Here is a 20320-nt window from a genome sequence, read left to right on the forward strand (position 1 = left end):
TTAGGTGAAATCTAGAAGAAAGGATTGACATAGTCGAAAGAGGAAGAAAAAATGGTAAATGCAATTAATCAAGTAATTGATTAGTTATTGGCACAGAGGGATGGTTTGAGGTGTTAAATACAAGAATTGAAATAAACATTCTATTTTGAACTTCCATGGTTTCGTTGAAATATAAATGAAAAAATATCATTGCTTAAACACAAATTAGTCATAGAATAACTCGCTAGAAACCGGTGATTCAAATTGAGAAAAGACACCTGAAAGCACTGAGTAATGACTCTCTCCCCAGAGCAGGTGAGAGTCAGGCTGCGGGCTCTTATTGTTTCTGTTTGACTGATTTGTTTGCTTAAAAGAGTGTCTTCAAATCCTTAATAAATTTCCAACAGTAACTCTTTTGAAATCTTTGTTTATCTGAAACAATGCAGTTTCTGTCTAAATTGACACCACTTGTGCTTCTCTAAAGCCTGGAGAAAGCTAAACACTCATTTAAAAGGCACAGAAACTCAAGTTAAACTCATCATTGTTTTTCTTCCTTCCTTCCTTCCCTCCCAAAGTCCCTCTCTTCCTCCCTCTTTCTTTTCTTTCCTTCTTTCTCTCTTTCTTTTTCTTTCTTTCCTTCCTTCCTTACTTCTTTCCTTTTTTCTTCCCCCCTTTCTTTCTTTTGCTTTCTTGATATCTTCAGCTTATCCAGTTTTAATGCACTTTTTTTTCAATATTTTGAGATTAAACAGGAAAGTGCACTCAGGGGATTTCTCAAAGGGCCAAATTCAGAGCAAGTTTTGGAAAAACAAACTTTAAAAGCAGTGCATCATATATTCCTGCCAATGCATCTAGCAAAATAACCGTGTTTATACGTCCTCTATTTCATGGTAATTTGTGTTGTTAGATTTAAGAATAAAAACATGTGAAGACACATAATTATACTTATCTAAAATCAAGTCATTAAATATTTGATTGCATTATTTGTTTCTCAGATACAATATATCAAGTGTAAAAAATAAAAAAAACAAAAAAGGAATGAAGAGCGCTGCCTCTCAAATAGCACGTAACCATAATTATTGTGCTTCAGAGACTGCAGATTCTGTGACGGGCGTGTGATAGGCCCTCTACCTCCACTCTTACTTGATTTGCTCAATTAGTAAAATGATTATTGGATTGCCCATTTTATGAGTGGGACTTTTTGAAATTTTTTTTCTTTTTTTGAGGAAGATTAGCCCTGAGCCAACATCTGCTGCCAATACTCTTCTTTTTGCTGAGGAAGATTGGCCCTGAGCTAACATCTGTGCCCATCGTCCTCTATTTTATATGTGGGATGCCTGACGCCCCATGGCTTGACAAGCGGTGTGTAGGTCTGCACCTGAGATCCAAACCAGTGAACCCCGGGCCACCAAAGCAGAGGGAGCGAACTTAATCACTACATCACCAGGCTGGCCCTGGAACGTTTTCAAGTTTGAGCTGAAATTTTGACTGGATTTAATATACCCATGAGCGTAAGGTTAATGTATTAATTAGCAATTGCGTTCAGCTAAAAAGAATAAATGAAGTTAAACACTAGCTTAAAAAAATAAAGATTTCATTTTTTATTACAGAAAAGAAGTCTGGAAGTAGGCATTTTGGGTCTAGTGTGGTGGCTCCCTGATGTAATCATGATTTTGGACTTTGATATTTCTATAAAGCCACCCGTGACTACTACGTCCATTGTTTTATAGTCAAAAAAAGTGTTGCTTACATTCTAGAATGTAGTTTTCCTTTTAGATAGAAAAAGGAAAGACCAGGAGTTGGCAGTTTCTTACCAGCCGCCCTGTTCCCATTTTAACATGCTTTCTCAAGCCCCTTCCAAAAATCTATGCTTAAGTATCAGCAGCCAGAAATAGATCACATACTCACATGTCATTGCAAAGAAGTCTGGGAAATACAACTTTTTATCTGAGCACTTTCCTACTACAGCAAAATCAAGATTCTAATAAAAAAGAAAGGGGAGAAGATATTTTGTAGCAATTAGAAATCTCTATTTATAAAGGAGCAGAGCTGGGATTTGAAGCCAGGTTTTCTAATATCGTACCTAGGAGAGATCATCACTATATTACAGTACATCTCTTTGTTGCTCTGGCCTCAGACACATGGTAAAACTCAGATAGAATAGAATAGAACAGAATACTACATGGTAAATCACTATTTTGCGAATCTGATAAATGTCACAAATATCAGTGTATCAATAAGGAGTGAAATAGTTGGGGAAAGCTAAATAAATATAGTGTGTTATAAAGAATAGGTGGAGGGCTTCTTTCTTTTCTAGTTTATTCTCCTGATAATTGAAACCTGGTAAAATATTTTCTATTTGCCAGCCTGACCTTACTTGATTGAACAAGTTTAACTGTCAGAGAAGATTGTGAAATGTCAAGAATGAGAGAAATATGCTCTGTAGGTATAAGATGCAATTTATTTTAGGTGCTTGCATGAAATCTAAGACCACTATAGCAATGTTCAATTATTGCTATTTCCATTCCCCATTTTTATAGGGTATAGAAGCATATTTCTGCAGAATCATAGGAACAAAGTTATTATAAAAGCTCAAATTGCTTCTAGGTTTAGCATATGATGCCTTTGCCCTACAAATCCATGTTTCTGACCTTGATCAAACCCAAAATCAGGTGGTATTGAAATCATTACAAGACATTTGGGGATTATTTGTTTTTTCTTGACCCTTGCTCAGAAATTAAGGCATTTACATGATATATTGATGAAGGGTACTAAGCAGCAAATAAAAGTCATGTGGAATTAAGCTAGCTAGCTAGATCCAAACTGCAGATAAATACATTAAAAAGAAAATGACATCCTTTAAGAAAATAAGTTGTATGTTGGAATATGGTAGTTGAGTAAATCAACCTATAGTGTTTACTTTAAAAAATATAAAGAAAATACTTCAGTGAATGTGGTCAATTCTAAAACTAATTTATTTAGTTCTAAAAATCCCCAAGAAACATCTCAAGTGCACGTTAAAAATTAGAAATCTGTTAAAGTATTCATTTAAGCCACTGATATTGCTTAAGCACCATTTCTCTGCCATTCAATAGACCTATATCGTAACAGAGACAGATTCTAAGTTATATGTATAAGTTCATATCTACTCTACTCATATACAGGCATACTTTGGGAATACTATGGCTTTGGTTCCAGACCACTACAATAACGCAAATATCACAATAAAGCAAGTCATGTGAGCTTTTTGGCTTCCTAATGCATGGAAAAGTTATGTTTAGACTCGACTGTAGTTTATTAAGTATGCAACAGCATTATGGCTAAAAACACAATGTACATACCTTAATTAAGAAATGTTTCATTGCCAAAAAATGCTAACCAGTGCCTGAGCCTTCCGTGAGTTGTAGTGTTTTTGTGGGTGGAGGGTCCTGCCTCGATGCTGATGGCTGCTGACTGATCAGGGTGGTGGTTGCTGAAGGCTGGCGTGACTGTGGCAATTTCTTAAAATGAGACAGCAATGAAGTTTGCCACATCGATTGACTCTTTCTTTCATGAATGATTTCTCTGCAGTGTGTGATGCTGTTTGATAGCATTTTACCTACAGTAGAACTTCTTCCAAAATTGGAGTCAATCCTATGCCACTGTTTTATCAACTAAGTTTATGTAATATTCTAAGTCCTCTGTTGTCATTTCGACAATCTTTTCAGTGCCTTCACCAGGAATAATTTCCTTGCTTTCTTTGCTCATCCACAAGAAGCAACTCTTCATCCATCAAAGTTTCATCATGAGAGTGTAGCAATTCAGTCACCTCTTCAGGCTCCATTTCTAATTCTAGTTCTCTTGCTATTTCTGCCACATCTGCAGTTACTTTCTCCACTGAAGTCTTGAGCCCTTCAAAGTCATCCATGAGGGCTGGAATCAACTTCTTCCAAACTCCTGTTAACGTTGATATTTTGACATCTTCCCCTGAATCAGGAATGTTCTTGATGGCATGTGGAATGGTGAATCCTGACCGTAATGTTTTCACTTTATTTTACCAAGATCCATAAGAGGAATCACCATCTATGGCAGCTATAGCCTTACAAAATGTATTTCTCAAAAAATAAGACTTGAAAGTCGAAATTGCCCCTTGATCCATGGGCTGCAGAATGGATATTGTTTTAGCAGGGATGAAAATGACACTTATCTCATTATACATCTCTATGCAAACTCTTGGGTGGCCAGGTACACTGTCAATGAGTGCTAATATTTTAAAAGGAATCTTTTTCTTCTGAGCCATAGGTCTCAACAGTGGGCTTAAAATACTAAGTAAGGGCCAGCCCTGATGGCCTCGTGGTGAAAGTTTGGCGTGCTCTGCTTCAGTGGCCCGGGTTTGGTTCCCATGTGCGGAACCACACCACTCGTCTGTCAGTAGCCGCGCTATGGCAGGCAGCTCACACGGAAGAACTAGAAGGACTTGCAACTAGAACATACGACTACGCACTGGGGCTTCGAGGGAGGTGGAAGAGAGAGGAAGATTGGCAACAGGTGCTTAGGGCGAATCAAAAAAAAAAAAAATTAAGTAAACCATGTTGTAAACAGGCATGCTGTCATCCAGGCTTTGTTGCTCCATTTATAGAGCACAGGCAGAGTAGATTTACCATAGTTCTTAAGAGTCTTAGGATTTTGGGAATGGCAAATGAGCATTGGCTTCAACTTAAAGTCACCAGCTGCATTAACTCCTGACAAGAGAGTCAGCCTGTCCTTTGGAGCTTTGAAGCTAGCCATTAACTTCTCCTCTTTAGCAACGAGAGTCCTAGATAGCATCTTCTTCCAATATAAAGCTGTTTTATCGACATTGAAACTCTGTCGTTTAGTGTAGCCACCTTCGTGAATGATCTCAGGTAGATGTTCTGGATGCCTTGCTGCAGCTTCTACAGAGGCACCTGCTGCTTCACCTGCACTTTGATGTTGTGGAGACTTCTTTCCTTAAACCTCATGAACCAACCCCTCTGCCAGCTTGCAACTTTTCTCTGCAGCTTCCTCCCCTCTCTCAGACATCATGGAATACGAGAGAGGTAGGGCCTTGCTCTAAAATAGGCTTTGGCTTCAGAGAACGCTGTGGCTGATTTAATTTTGTATCCAGACCACTCAAATTTTCTCCACATCAGCAATAAGGCTGTTTCGCTTTCTTATCATTCATGTGTTCACTGGAGTAGTACTTTTAATTTCGTTCAAGAACTTTGCCTTTGTATTCACAACTTGGCTAACTGGCACAAGAAGCCTAGCTTTTGGCCTGTCTTGGCTTTGACATGCTTCCTCACTAAACTCAGTCATTTCTGGCTTTTGATTTAAAGTGAGAAACACGTGACTCTTCCTTTCACTTTAACACATAGAAGCTTATTAATAGGGTTACTAATTGGCCTAATTTCAATGTTGTTGTATCTCAGGGAAGAGGGTGGCTCGGGAAGAGGGAGAGAGACGGAGAAACAACCGGTCAGTGGAGCAGTCAGAATACACGCACCATTTATCGATTAAGTTCGGTGTCTTATGTGGGTGCAGTGGCACTCCAAAACAATTACAATAGCAACATTAGAGTTCATTGGTCACAGGTCACCATAACAAATATAGCAATAATGAAAAAGTTTGAAATATTGCAAGGATTACCAAAATGTGACACAGAGACATGAAGTGAGCAAATGCTGTTGGAAAAGTGGTGTCCACAGACTTGTTTGTTGTCACAAACCTTCAATTTTTAAAAAATGCAGTATTTGCAAAGCACAATAAAAGGAGGTATGTGTGTAATAAATGCCCAATAAGAGTTACTAATATTATTTTATTGTTGTTCTTAGTATCATTGGTGAATCTCTTACCACTTTTATGCAACCTGTGGTTTAAAAACTGCAAAACACAAGTCTACTTGGGTTAAAAAAATTTTCTGGGAAAATTAAGCAACTTTCCCGAGGTCATGTTCCAGAGCCTATGCATTTAACCCTTACACAATAACTCCTCTCGCTATGCAAAGTGAGCTAGTGTTCCTAACAGGAACCAAGATACTGCAGGAAGCTGAATTTCAAAATTAAATTAAAATAAATTGGAGTATTATAGCATGGCTTAGTATTACATACACTTGATTGACTTTCTTTGGAAAGGAGAAGGAACTTATTTTGAATTTAGCCAAACTAAGTGGACAAAGGTTGGCATTTGCTTATTCCCATCTTAGGTGTCCCCTCTCTCCTTCCTAGATGTATCTTCTTTCTTAAAGACTTCTCTGAGTTCCTGCTCCTAATTTTTAGTATCTGATTCTCTACAGATCCACGTTCTACACCAGGAGAGGCTATAACATTAACTAGTACCAGTTGACCTTTTAACAGTTGCCTTAGCAATAGCGCCAACACAGAGATGGAACGACCAGTGGGGGCTGAAGGAATCTGAGATCTTGCACTCCGGAGTAGCATCTCTTAGGTACTCACTTGCTCCTCCTCAACCCTCCAGCGATAGAATTCTCTGACTATGCCTTTTAAAAAAATCTATATTATTCCAAAAGACAAAATTTGTTTATTGCAGAAAATACAGATGAATGAAAAGAAGAAAACAAGTAGACATCCCAAATTCTCCCCATCTGGAGACATCCGTTTTTAAGCCCTTGGTGCACTGCTGTCTAGATCCTCCGATGTGAGATTATGACTCTACTCTCTGAGGCATGAGAGCTCCTTACACATTCAAACACAGTTATTTTGAGCTTTCTTTATTTTTCATCCCTAGAAAAATAAAAAGAACAACAACGCATTTCTTCTTGGCATTAAATGGCTAGAACCATCCAAATACACCCCAATGTCATTTTGTTGGTAAAAGGAATGACACAGTCTGTCCTTCTGAAGAACTATGATGAAGCAAGGTTTTCTATACACAGCAGTCTCACTTACTGAGCTTTGTCTGAGCCAGGAGCTTGAAAGTGAGGCATATGAAAATAGCTCAAAATGTTGACATACTTAAAATTGGACTGTAAGTAATTGTTTGACACAGCTTCTGGGTAAAGGCATAACCAAAATGAGAAGATTGCCACTTATATTTTATTTATCTTATTTAGGGAAGTAAGACGAATTAGTTAAAAAAATTTTTATCCATAGAAGGAATTCTAGAACAAAAACTACAAGAAGAATTCCTGACAAACAAATATTTTCTCTCTCCTCATATGCAAGACATGGCAAATTGATGAATATTCTTTTCTAATCAACATTATTCAATAAAAATTGGAATAAAATAATATAAGATGGTATGAAAGTCAAATTAAGAAGGCTCATTAAAGTCGATACATTTTCTGCGAATATACAGCATTGAAAAATTCATTAGCTGTTTAATGTATTTGCACACCCTTAAAAACCATGCAAACTGATGTTACTACTGTTTTTTTCATTGTGAAAAAGGATTATATATATTTTTCATCTGTGATACTCTAAAAGTTTCAATGCAAAATAATTAGCATTGAGCTTTTGCCAATTAAATCAGCAGAAGCAATCTAGCTGGCAGTATGCTGGGTACTCAAATTAAGAGACTGTCTCATTGCATTAAACAGAGTGCATTTATCACGGATAAACTCTCAGCCTATTTATTTGACATGACAGTTAATGGGTAAGGAAAATGAATCTTCCTGGTATTGTATGCAACAGATGCACAGCTGTCTTGCTTCTAAGTGTCTGATCTAGAAGTTTTGAAGCAAATAGAGAGGATAGAAACACTGTTATCCTTAAACTGAAACAGAATATGATAAAACCTACAGTGAGTTTCCTTTCAGTAAGTTGACTAGTCTTATTGAACTAAATAAAAGAAGAATTTTCAAGATGTGTGCGTAAATATATGCGAACTGTATTCAAACACGATTAAACATCAGGGGATGTATGGCGGCTTAAACCATAATATACACATAAAATCGAAAAATATGGCTCTCTTGTGCTTTTAAATATCGTAAAATATGACTATGCAGAAATTTTGTCACCAATTTCTTTTGATAGTCTCATTATTAATTTATTCATATTTATTTAACTCCTATTATATGCCACCCACCACGCTCAGTGCTACAAACAGAACTATGAGGAACAGCGTGTCTCTTGCCTCAAATCCTTTCTCGTCATGTATTTTATAGAACATTTTTGAGAATTTTGTGATATATGCATTTCTTCACTTTATCCTTCTAAGAAGCAATGCTATGAAGGAGGGGTATTATTTTCTCCATTTCTGTTCCTCCTTTTTTTTTAAGCTTTATTGACATATAATTGATACAAACCCTGCACACATTTAAAGTACGCAACTTAATGTTTGGACAGATGCATATAGCTGACATACTAGTGCCACAATCAAAGTACTAAACATATCCATCACCTCCAAGAAATTTTCTCGTGACCTTTTGTGGGTTTTTTGTTGTTGTTGTTGTTTGTGGTAAGAATACTTAACATGAGATCTATTTCCTAAAAATATTTTAAAGTGTACAATACCAGATTGTATTAGGTACTACGTTGGACAATATTTTCTCCGTGTCACTGGTGAAGAATGGATGTGCAGAGAGGTGAAGCCACCTGCCACACTTTACCCAGCAGTTTAGTAGCAGGACATGGAGTCACACTTCACTAGCCCCATGTGTAAACCATGCTGGAAGCGTGTTCTGCTGAGCTGAGCATTATTCAATTCTTGATTGCTTTAATTCAGGGGAAGTGAATTGTGTTTTTCTCTAACACGTATAAAATAATCATGTAATATTCATCAAGATTCTTGCTAACTTATAAAATGTTGATTCTCTCCCAGACTCTAAATATAGCCTATTTGAAAGTTTTGAAAACATTTTTCTCAAAGATTTTTCCAAATGAGACTGAGGTTGGCAGTCCACACAATTATCATTGTGATTTTTGCTCAGTCTAATCCTGTGTTTGTTTTCTGTGAGAAGACAGATTAGAGAGATGAAACTACGGATAAACTGAAGCGATAGTCTACAGGGAAATATAGCTGACATTTTATTGTAAACTTTTAGCTTTAGAATTTTCCAGAATTAGAAATGCAGAACCAAAAGTCTTGTTCCATTTTCATCATTCTGATTTTTTTCATTTATGTAAATTTAAAATTTTTTGACTTAATCTTAAAATACCTTTGAAAATAATAGGACCTCGATACATGTTCATGTCCTCATGCCTTCCTCTAAAATTTTGCTAATGGTATCCAAGTTTAGTATATGCGGTTGGTACCGTGTGTCATATTAAATTCAAGAATAATATACATAACATAGTTCTAGCAAAAATGTATGTTTTCTAACTCAGGTGACAGATAGATAATGTATGAGTTCAGTGTTCTGGTTCTGACTCTGCTGTTGTAGTAAGATATATATGTTTTCTTAAATATCTTTATCATTTATTTATCAGTCCATTTACAAGATAGTGATATAAAGACCATCTATTTCTTCAATCGTGAGGAAGTGGGAAAGGGATAAATGAAACCAGTCCAAATCCTTCCCGTAGATTTACAGTTGACATGTGGTGCGGTGGTGAGAGCATTTGAGAAGGCTGACATATGTCACTGTTTCTCTGATTTGACCAAGGGGGCGAAGGGCAATAATGGCAAGAAGGAGATGACTGAGTGTGCTTACATGGAATCCTCTGTGGCCAACTCTTGGCCGTCTCCCATCCTTGATTGCTGGCCTTCCTTTACAATCGGCAGAAGAAAATTTAAGCAGACATTAAAAAACACTCACTGTGGCTAGACTATATATTCCGACAGATACAGAGCTATTACTATATCCACTCGAAATTCAAACAAACACATGGTTAATTAAACAAGCTGTAATTTCTTAGCTAATTGTTAGAAAAAGGCCTCCTCTCTCCCCTTGTTCTCTGCTCTGCTTGTGGGCTGAGTTTCTTGTGCAGGGTTCCGACCCATAGGAGAGGGTTTCTGCTAAGAGAGAGAGTGCATCACATTGATGAGCTCTCAGATGCTGCACCAGATTGCTTTGTCTGAGTTCTTCACTCTGTCTTTTTTTTTCCAATATGACAGTTTTAAGTATGTATGTTTGAAGTATTTAACACTTTTCCCCAATATGTTTCCTACGTTTGCAAAATATACTATATTAGGCACTTCCATGTTGAATAGCTTATTGTGGTTGGAAAAGTCCAAGGGAATTTTGCCCTTTTCATTTCCACTTCTCCTCTGTCCTCACTATTCTCTGCTTATCTTCATCTGTCTTGACAAAGAGTTTAACTTTCATCTCCTGTTGGCTTTATCTATTACTCTAGATTCTGGGAAGTGAGTTAACCTCACCATCTTCAGTTCCTCATCCCTCAGATGGGCAAATGATAGTATCTACCTTATATGACAAATATACACACATATATTTGTATGTATACATACACATATATATTATATGTAATATTATTTTTATAGAAAATTTGGAATAGCGGATTTCACATAGAAGGTACTGTCACTAGTGTTGCAAGGATCTCTGTCCAGTGTCCCTAAGACTCATTCTTAAATATCATTAAACTTCATTCCTTTGCTGATGCACTGAAAATATGAACCCTAATTTCACTCTTTGCTTTTACTGTTTTGCCATTTGATCTGCCATAACCTGTTTCCACCATCACCCATACCCTCATTTCCCAGGTCTTATCTTTATTCCTAGCCCACCTCTTACCACCCCAACCCCTAACTGAAATTCTAATGTGACATCCCATATGCCCTCCGATACCTAAGATATTTGGAAGTTTCTCTTTATATTTAATCCCTAAGCCTTGTGCTGAAATTGACATTCATTTATTATTGTTCACCCGGAAAGAAAATCACTACTCTCTATCCATTCTGTAATTATACCTGTGATATAGTGCTCTCTAGGTGGTTAATAGTGAATAAATGTCTTAATTTCTCTTGATCAAGCAGAGAGCCCTCAGTAATCTAAGTGCTTTTGCAGTAGGAGATTTTTTCACAGTTGTTTAGGTCTCTTAATTGAAATTACTAAACTCAAACTACCTCCATAGTAGGAAATAGATTGTGCTCTAATGTTTTGAGCTCCTTGACAAATGGGCAGCAGAAATAGAATTCTTAGCACTTAGCCTATTGCCTGACCATGTTAGGTACTTAATAAATGTTTATTGAGTTATATTATATGTCATGGGAAAATGATCTGGGAAACTCTAGGATGCAAAAGAGACTCATCTGAAAAGGAGCTAGATGAGTTAAAATCTTATTTTGAAGCTCTTGTTTGTGTTATAGGTACAGTAATAGATCTGGAAAACAAAAGTGGTATCAGCTAGTCTTTTCCCTTGTAGAACTCACTGTCTAGATTCATAGGCAGTTCTAAAACTCACTCACAACACACAAACGCACATGTACACCAAAACCACACACAGCACAACACCATCACAAAACATCTTGCCAAGGGTATGAAACATGTTGCACTTAGGAAATGTGGGAAGAAAATGCTATGAAGAAGGAATTTAATAATTTACCTCCTATGAGCACTAACCAAGGACAAAGACCAGTCTCTTACGAAGGCTCTACTTTACCCTTCTCTCCATGTAGGCTGAGTTCCTCTGGTTATTTCTTATCCGATAAACACTTCAATTTCCATCAAAATTTTCAAAGAGCTATCAGTGCAGTAAAGCATTTCCTTTTGGACATATTTGTTTTACTTTTGAATAAAAGGAACTCCAGATCTTGCAGTGCTTTGAAAAAAAACCATAAAGGTTACTGAAATTAGGCCAGATTTTTCTGAAACATGTTTTTCAGAGCAATAGTCCCATAAGATAGTCTTGGGAAAAGAATTTCGTAATCAAATAAGTTTCAGAAACACTGTATCCTATGTCCCTATCTTGGAGCTTGAGAGCGAACTTAGGCATATTGAAGTATCTGAGAATATTCTTAACAAAGAAACATGTATAAGAGGAGTTGGCCAAATGATTCTCAAAGTTATCAGAGCACAGGACTCCCTTTATTCCCCCTCCTTCTATTTGTAGTTGGGGTAACACTGGTATTTTGAGAATCATCTTGCATTAAGCTGAGCTTATACTAATTCTGTGAAGCTCGAATGATGAGATTATACATTTTTTCATATTACCCGTAGAAGATTCTAGAGTAGGCATTTAGATTCTTAAAGAATCTTCTCTTGTATTTGGTACTAGGAAAGCTGACTAGCTGGCACCTATATGAAATATAAAAATATTTCTTTTATTATTATTATTTATTATTATTATTTAATCAGCTCCTCTGTGTGAAGAGTGATGTCATTTAAATCCTCTCCCTGTGTAGTCTGAATGCTGAAATGCTGAAGAGAGAATGTAACCATGATTAGATAAGTGAAAACAGGCACAGCACACAAGGAGACTCCTCTCTTCCATCAGATTGTCTGTTCGCTTGACATTTACACCTTGAAAGACTGCAGGAGTACCATAGGGAATGCTATCTTTGAAAAAACAAAAGCTATTTCAACCATCTGTACATCCAGTGAGGCTGGTTTTAACTTGTCCAAATGCTCTAGCTAGAATCCAAACCTGCGGCTTACTGGGGAATCAACAGCCAGTGTCAGACCCAAATTAAATGCTATTGCTGTTGGCTTCTTGAGTCATCATTTTAAGTCTCATTGCACCACTCAAACCAAAAGAGACATTTTTGCTAGCTTACTTAAAAAAATATCTTACTTCTCTACTTCATAATGTTGTATTCACCACTCTCTTTTCTATTTAAATAGGATACATCCTTCCCCTTTTTTAATTGAGAAATAAATAAGAAACTTCTGGCCTTTTATATTCCTCAGTTTCTGATAAAAAGGACTTTCTCAAAGGTCATTGAGAAAGACTTTTTGGATAACATATTCAAGGACAAAATGAAAATAAGAAGAGAAAAAATTGCTAAGGTGACTCCTGTTCTTTTGATTGTTATAGAGACCTCTATTGTTCCATTTTGTTTTCCTCTTCGCAAAAAGAAGGTGAAGCTTTGACATTTTATTCTAGAATCATGCTGCTAAAGTTAAATATTAGATGGTTCTAAAGGCTTAAGAGTATATTTTAATGGTTGAAGACAAAAACCAGCCAATTTGTGACAGTCAAGATAAGGAGAAACAAAAGGAATTGACAGCACAAAAGATTCAAAATGCAAATTCTTTTTTTAATAAATAATTCTAAACTTTCTCTTCATTTTTCTCCACCAGGAATGCTCCTGCTGCCAGTTAGAATACAAAAAAACAGAATGAGTTTTGTTCCAATTGTAGCAACAAGAAAAACAGACAAAATAAATTAAAATCATACCTTTCTATGAAAGTAGAGAAGAGTGGTGGATTTGAAGAAGCTCACTGAACTGAATTCCACAGAGAAACTCTTCAGAGAAGAGAAGAGAGCAGCAGCCACGTCCATCTGGGAGTCATTGCCGGGTTTGGACTCAGACCACGATGCCAGGACTGAGGACAGTAAGCACTGGTGGAATGAACTGTATGGAAAAATCCTAACTCAGCTAGCAATTATGCCTCTTCACCCCCTGCCCCCGCCGCCCTTGAGTTTAACTGAGAAAGAAACAGTGAGTAAATTCCTAGTAACTAAAGAGAAGTCACCTTGTCTCAGTCATTTTCCAAATGATTGGATTCCAAGACTTTTTGGAATTGAAGCCAGTAGTGAGGTAAACCTACATGAAACTTTAGCTAAGGCTTCCAGCTTGAATACAGACACCATCAAAAGCTAGCAGAACAGAGCAGAGATCAGAATAGAGTCAAGAAATAGACCCATACTTATATGACCCATTGGTTTCAACAAAAGTGCCAATGCAATTCAAAGGGGAAAGGAAAATATCTTTAAGAAATGTTGGAAAAGCTTGATATTCATATGGAAAGAAATGAACTGACCCTTGTCATACACAAACACAGAAATGAATTTGAGATAGAGCATAGCCTTAATGTAAGAGTTAAAATCGTGTAACTTCTAAAAGAAAGATAGCTGATGTAGCAGGCTGGCTCTAACCTGTCATCCCTTACAGTTGTCACACCTGCCATAGGACAGACATTGCAACCATGTCCCCACTAGCTTTAGCCTCTTATCAGTGACAAGCCCTCACACCTAACCGCGCATGCATGGACTGAACCCCGCAGGTTACCCCTGTGCAGTAGCTACGTACAGAAGCCAAGGCTGGGCAAGGGTAAGACCTCATCTTTCTTCAGGGAGACCATTCAGGAGACCAGAGAAATGGCCTTGGGGCTCTTGAGAGCCAAGACAGAAGGGGCATTTGTGTCGTTCCATGATGTGGCTGTGGACTTTACCCAGGAAGAGTGGTGGCTGTTGAACCGTGCTCAGAGGATCCTGTATAGGGATGTGATGCTGACTACAGCAACCTGGTCTTCTTGCGAATTCCATTTTCCAAACCAACACTTGTCATTCTGCTGGAGCAGGGGGCAGAGCGCTGGAGAGAGGAGAAGGAACATATGCTCAGCCCCTGTTCAGCAGATCCAAAGCTGGAAATGCAGGCTTATTCCTCCCCCACTCTGGACCACTGCAGTCAGCAATTATGCCAACAGGTGTTCCATGATCATCACCTTCCAGTCTGCCCAGGCTTGTTTGCAGGAAATCTCCAAATAGCGGACCTCTGCCCAGTATATCAGAAGGAGCAGCAATTGCAACCACTCTCTTATGGAAGCTTCTGGAGGGACAGAGTGGAAGGCGAGGTCAGAGAAGGGAGCTCCGAGTCCTGGTTTGGGAGGACAAGGGAGAGCATTACTTCAAGACCTTTCTCTAGCCCACCTGAAGGACAGCTAATCAGCTCATGTGAAGGCAAAACAGTGGTGGAAATAGGGTTCAGCTCAGCTGAGAAGACAAACTCTTTCCAAAAAGACAAATTATTAAAGTGGTCAATTGTGGAAATTATGGGCTAGGCCTTAGCCAGAGGTCAGCCCTCTTCATTCATCAGAGGGACGGCTCAGGAGGAAAGCCTTATTTTTGCAGTGAGTGTAGCTGAAGCTTTCGCTGTAAATCAGCTCTCATCACACACAGGAGGTCACACACGGGGGAGAAGCCTCACCTCTGCACAGAGTGCGGCCAGGCCTTCAGCCAGAAGTCAAACCTGGTCACACACCGGATGGCACACTCTGGGGAGAAGCCTTTCACGTGTGAGGAGTGTGGGCGAAGCTTTAGCCAGAAGTCAACGCTCATCAGACACCTCAGGACCCACTTAGGGGACAAGCCCTTTGGGTGCTGGGAGTGTGGGCGAGGCTTCAGGGATAAGTCAAACCTCATCACACACCAGAGGACCCACTCATGGGAGAAGCCTTATGTATGTGGGGACTGTGGGAGGCTTTTTAGAGAGAAATCAACTCTCTGCAAACACCAGAGGCTTCATTCAGAGGAGAATCCTCATTTGTGTAATGACTGTGGCCACAGCTTTAGTCAGAAGTCATACCTCATGAAGCACAAGAGGACACACTCGGGAGAGAAGCCTCTTGTGTGCCCGGAGTGTGGACAAGGCTTTACTGATAAGTCAAATCTTACCACACACCGGAGGACACACTCAGGGGAGAGTCCCTATATTTGTGCGGAATGTGGACGAGGCTCTAATGTTAAGTCAGCTCTCATTACACACCAGAGGACACACTCGGGAGAGAAGCCTTATGTGTGCCAAGAATGTGGGCAAGGCTTTAGACAGAAGTCCACTCTTGTTGCCCATCAGAGGACACACTCAGGAGAGAAGCCTTTTGTGTGCAGGGAGTGTGGGCCAGGCTTCAGACAGAAGTCACACCTCATCAGTCATCAGAGGGCACACTCTGGGGAGAAGGCTTATGTGTGCACTGAGTGCGGGCACGGCTTTAGCCAGAAGGCAAATCTGGTCAGGCACAAGATGGGCCACTCAAGGGAGAAGCCCTTTGTATGCAGGGAGTGTGGGCGAGGCTTCAGCCAGAAGGCGGCCCCCATAAGACGTGAGAGGACACATTCAAGGGAGAAACCTGTGTTCAGGGAGTGTGAGCGGAACTTTAGCGATAAGCTGACCCTCAGCACACATCAGAGAGCATACTCAGGGGAAACACCTTCTACTAGCAGTAAGTGTGGGGAAGGCTTTAGCTGAAATCACTCCTTTTTAGGCACCAGAGGACACACTTGGTGTAGAGAAGCTTTACGCACAGGGAGTGTAGGCGAGGCTTTAGCAGTAAATCATACCTCATCACGCAAAAAAGGACAACTTTAGGGGAAATCTCGTATGTGCAGCAGATGGACTTCAGAGAGAACTCTCACAGAGGACAAGAGAAGAGCTATCTGTGTAAAGCAGTAGTTCTCAACTAGAAGCAGCTTTACACCCCGCCACCAGGTGACATTTGGTGACGTCTAGAGACATTTTCATGTCACAACTGGGAGACTGCCACTAGCATCTAGTAGGTGGAGGCCAAGGATGCTGCTAAACATTCCATGATGCACAGGACAGCCCCCACAACAAAGAGTTATCCGACCCCATGAGACTTGGACCCTCTAAGACCAGCTTTGGCTCCAGGGCCCTCGCACTGCGTTGGCAGGAGTTTTCTCAGACTGTGCTGCAGCTGAGAGGCTCTCACCCATCCATCCTTCCTCCCCGCCCCCCTCACATCTACATTTGATGCCTCTCCCTGCCTTCTCTGACTTCCTTCCTGTTTTTTTCTCAGTATGATTTTCTCGAGAGTCTCTTGCATGTCTGATCCTGTCTTCTTTCTCAGAACACTCCAACTAACACAGTTACAAAGAGAAAATGAGAACTTTGCAGTGAAGCAACTTGGCCTACGTCACCTTAACAAAGTTAGCCGCTGATGTTGGGACAGGGTGACGCAATAGGTCACCTGGTGGGATTCAAGGAAAAGGAACACTTGTCAGGTGTTGGGTTTTTTTTTAAGGTTCCTGCCAAAAAATGTGTAACCTAAGTCTTATCATGAGAACTCATTGGACAAAGCTAAATTAAAAATATTCTATAAAACAACTACCCTGTACTTTTCAAAAATATCCAGGCCAAGAAAGACCGATAAACTTTTTTAGATTAAAGGAGACTCTGAAGACATGACAACTTAATACAATGCTTGATGGAGGATTGGATTCTGGGTAGGTAAGAATATAGTCATAAAATGCTAGGGATCACAGAATAGTGTTTAACCGATGTTAAATCAATGAGAAATGCAGCGTAGTGTGGTCATGAAAATCTTATCTTTGCTCTGGAAATATGCAGATGAGGTTTTAGGGCTAGAGGGACATGATGACGCTAACTTATCCACAAATTATTCAGAAAAAAAATCTTCTCAAAGTGTTCATAGAAAACAAAGTGCGTATATAAAATATAAATACATTTTCCGGGGGTGTGAGAAGGAGAGAAGGAGAGAGAGAGAGAGAGTCACTGTTGGTAAATCCAGTTAAAAGGTATATGAGAGTGCCTTTTACTTTTCTTTCAACTTTCCTCTAGGTGTGATATTATATCAAAATAAAAACACGGGCAAAAAAGGAAAAAAAATAAGAAAGATAAGATAAGACACTCCAGCGATGTTGGGTTTGTTGGTGGTTGGAATAATTACAGTTAAAATTGGACCTGCGACACCAGCCGGTCTCAGCTCCTGGAAAAATTAGGAAGATTGGCTCATATTCCGTCAGAAAAGGGCTTGCACTCTCTGTGACATAGCCATACATTACTCTCCAACTGGTTCTTTTAAGATACACAGCGCTCTGAATATAATTCACAATTACCAGATATGGAATAAAGTAGGAAAATGTAACCTTACTCAAAAGAACGTAATAGAAGTAGACCAACAACTCGCCCAGTTATTGGAAATAGCAGCAAAGGCTTTAAATCGATTATCACCACTATTTTAAAGAGTTCAGAAGAAAATTGGTAGGATATTTCAAAGAGAAAATCAAAACTCCAAGAAAAGAACCAAGTATGAATACTGATATTAAAATATGCAATTTTTCTCCAGACCTACGGATGCGGTAAAATTAACTGCCATTTTCCTGCCATTTCTTTCAGAAATAACTTTCATGGAGTTTGAAATGAGTGATTTAAATGAACCTAGAAATAGCATTAGAGGGGAACTACGGCTTTGCAAGTTACTCATCTCCTCCTTCTTTAGTACTGGAGAACCAGTCACTAAACCCTGATCTAGTCAACCACGTTGTGAAGAGGCACCAAATTTAAAATTTGTTTCTCATATTTTGGACTCTAAATAAAAATTACGCTACTCCTCTCAACTCTGCCACCTGCTTCCAGAGCAGATATGTTTCTATGATTCTTGTTTAGAAATGTTTTTATTTCCAAATTTTAAACAGATTATTTGCTTTCTCTGAACGCATCTGCCTAAGTAGTTTTATTTTTGATTAATATGTTTTTAAAAACTTATGTTATCTTCTAAACTGAGCAAGAATCTTCTGTCTCTCTTTTTCTGTCTCTCTTTTGTTCTCTCTTTCTCTGTCTCCATCTGTCTCCCTCTCTCTAATGTATTTAGACCAACCCTGTCTCCTAATTTAAGAAATATAACATCTTAGTTTTTGTGACTTCAATTTCAAAGGAGCAATAGCTATTAAAAGTCATAAATTTTCATGGCTGATCTATTTTCATTAATCAATATTCCCATATTAAATTAGGCAGTAAAACAATGGACTGTCCAGATGTGATCCACTTAGTGTTGGCATTAAAATGGATGAAATTTCCAGGGAATGATGAGCTCTGTATAGAAAATGATCCTGCAATGGATATAATACAATAAGGATGTTTTGGGCAACTATGATTTGTATTCCTTTTCTACTTTTCTTTGACATCAGAGAATGATCTGAATCAATTTCAGTTCACTGTAGTATAAAACAAATAACATTTATCACTTTGGGGTTATTAAAATTTATCTATTTTCTCCATTGGCAGATGGATGAGCTTATATGATTTTATTTATTTATTTTTTTGTATACCTCAAATAAACCTTTCTGAAACTTAAGGGGTTTTACTTGTCATTTTACACACACACACACCAACCACAAAACCTATGATTTCACACAAGATCCTTATTGAGAATACTTTCCTTGGAAAATTTTGGCACAAAATAAGCAGTAATACCTAAGGATTTATTCTTGTAAAATTTACATTATAATTCAATTTGTGTAATATTGCACTTCTCTAGAATCTCTGCTCAAGATCAAATACACACCTCCTTATGATTCTAACGTTTGGAATAAAAACCCAAATGTGAAAGGAGAGAGTGATAGGTGTTAATGTGGAATTGTGTACATGAGAAGTGGGTATAACTTTGTCCACAATATCTCCTTGTCAAATTTTTCTCTCTGGAGACTCCTCCAGCAAGAGCAGAAGGAATCTGGATAGAGAAATTTCTTTCCATGCGTTTGGTCCTCAGAGAACATTTTGATGGATTCCCCATTTATAAAATCTAGATTGAGGGGCAAGATCAGCTGTCAACTTCAGGATGACAGCTACAATATACAATTGTAGGAAGGCCACAGGAAAATATTTAGAATGACTAAAGGAAGCTGCCTTTCTGGGTTGAGCGAGTAGAAATTGATACATTTGGATATTGATGGAGCCAATTACCTCCTACTTCCCTCATCTTCTTAAGCCCAGGGAGCTCAGCCATGACTGCTGCTTCTTTGCAGTATCCTTGGCAAATAAAGACAAATAAACTGTCTTAGTAGTGAAGATAACCCTTCCAAAGGCAGTGGGAAGAGTCGTAGGTGTCTTTGTTCAAATTCCGGCTCTGCCTTTTAATTTGCTCCATGCACTAGGACAACATTGGCTATCTCTAAAAGCTTAATTTTCTCATCTGCAGTGTTGTTAAGATTAAATGATACTATATAAACTAGGATTATGATAAGTAGTCATTTCAAAAGTCCTCTTTTCCCCCAGCTGCCCCCTGCTTAATTGGTCTCCCTCATTCAAATTAGTCAGAAACCTAACAAGTCCAGGGCAGCTGCAGCTTCAGTTCGTTTTATGACCTTGATCAAGTCATGGAGCTTCTCAGAGCTTCTGTCTTGCCATCTGCAAAACCAAGATAACCATACTTGACACCTGCTTACCGTGCTGTGAAGATGAATGTAGCAACATCCACAAAGCAGGCCACACTCTGGGGGAAGCCGAGTGCCACTTGCAATACAAATAACAGCAAGAATAACATTAAAAAATATTTATTTCCCAAGTACTCTCTAAAGAGATTTGGACATCTGTTGTCCAGGACATATTCGCCTTTAATTAAAAACAAATACCTGCCAGTTTTCATTAAAGTCTATTTTAGCAAATTGTTACTGACCTGTAATATACCTATCGAGTCCCTTGCAGGTAAACAAAGAGCCGTTGGGAAAAAGCACTGTGCCATGCTGGCAGGAAATGGAAAACCGCACCGGGGCACATTCCATGC

The 20320-nt window shown here is 38.7% G+C and overlaps 2 protein-coding genes across 2 annotated transcripts in view; both read left to right on the forward strand.

The window, feature by feature from the left end:
* Nucleotides 1-18892, forward strand: part of LOC100072148 (uncharacterized) — a 63820-nt gene extending 44928 nt beyond the window's left edge. Inside the window, exon 3 of the mRNA XM_023646188.2 lies at nt 13139-18892. Within this exon, the coding sequence (XP_023501956.2) occupies nt 13139-13227 (89 nt within the window). The 3' untranslated portion in view covers nt 13228-18892. The remainder of the gene's footprint in view (nt 1-13138) is intronic.
* Nucleotides 13447-16067, forward strand: LOC138915097 (zinc finger protein 133-like). Its single transcript, XM_070275035.1, is given in 3 exon segments — nt 13447-13594; nt 14783-16018; nt 16021-16067. Coding segments are annotated over 3 exon segments (1431 nt in total).
* Nucleotides 18893-20320: the final 1428 nt, after the last annotated feature.

The sequence above is a fragment of the Equus caballus genome, chromosome 7 (genome assembly GCF_041296265.1).
Source record: "Equus caballus isolate H_3958 breed thoroughbred chromosome 7, TB-T2T, whole genome shotgun sequence".
Classification (NCBI taxonomy): Eukaryota; Metazoa; Chordata; class Mammalia; order Perissodactyla; family Equidae; genus Equus; species Equus caballus.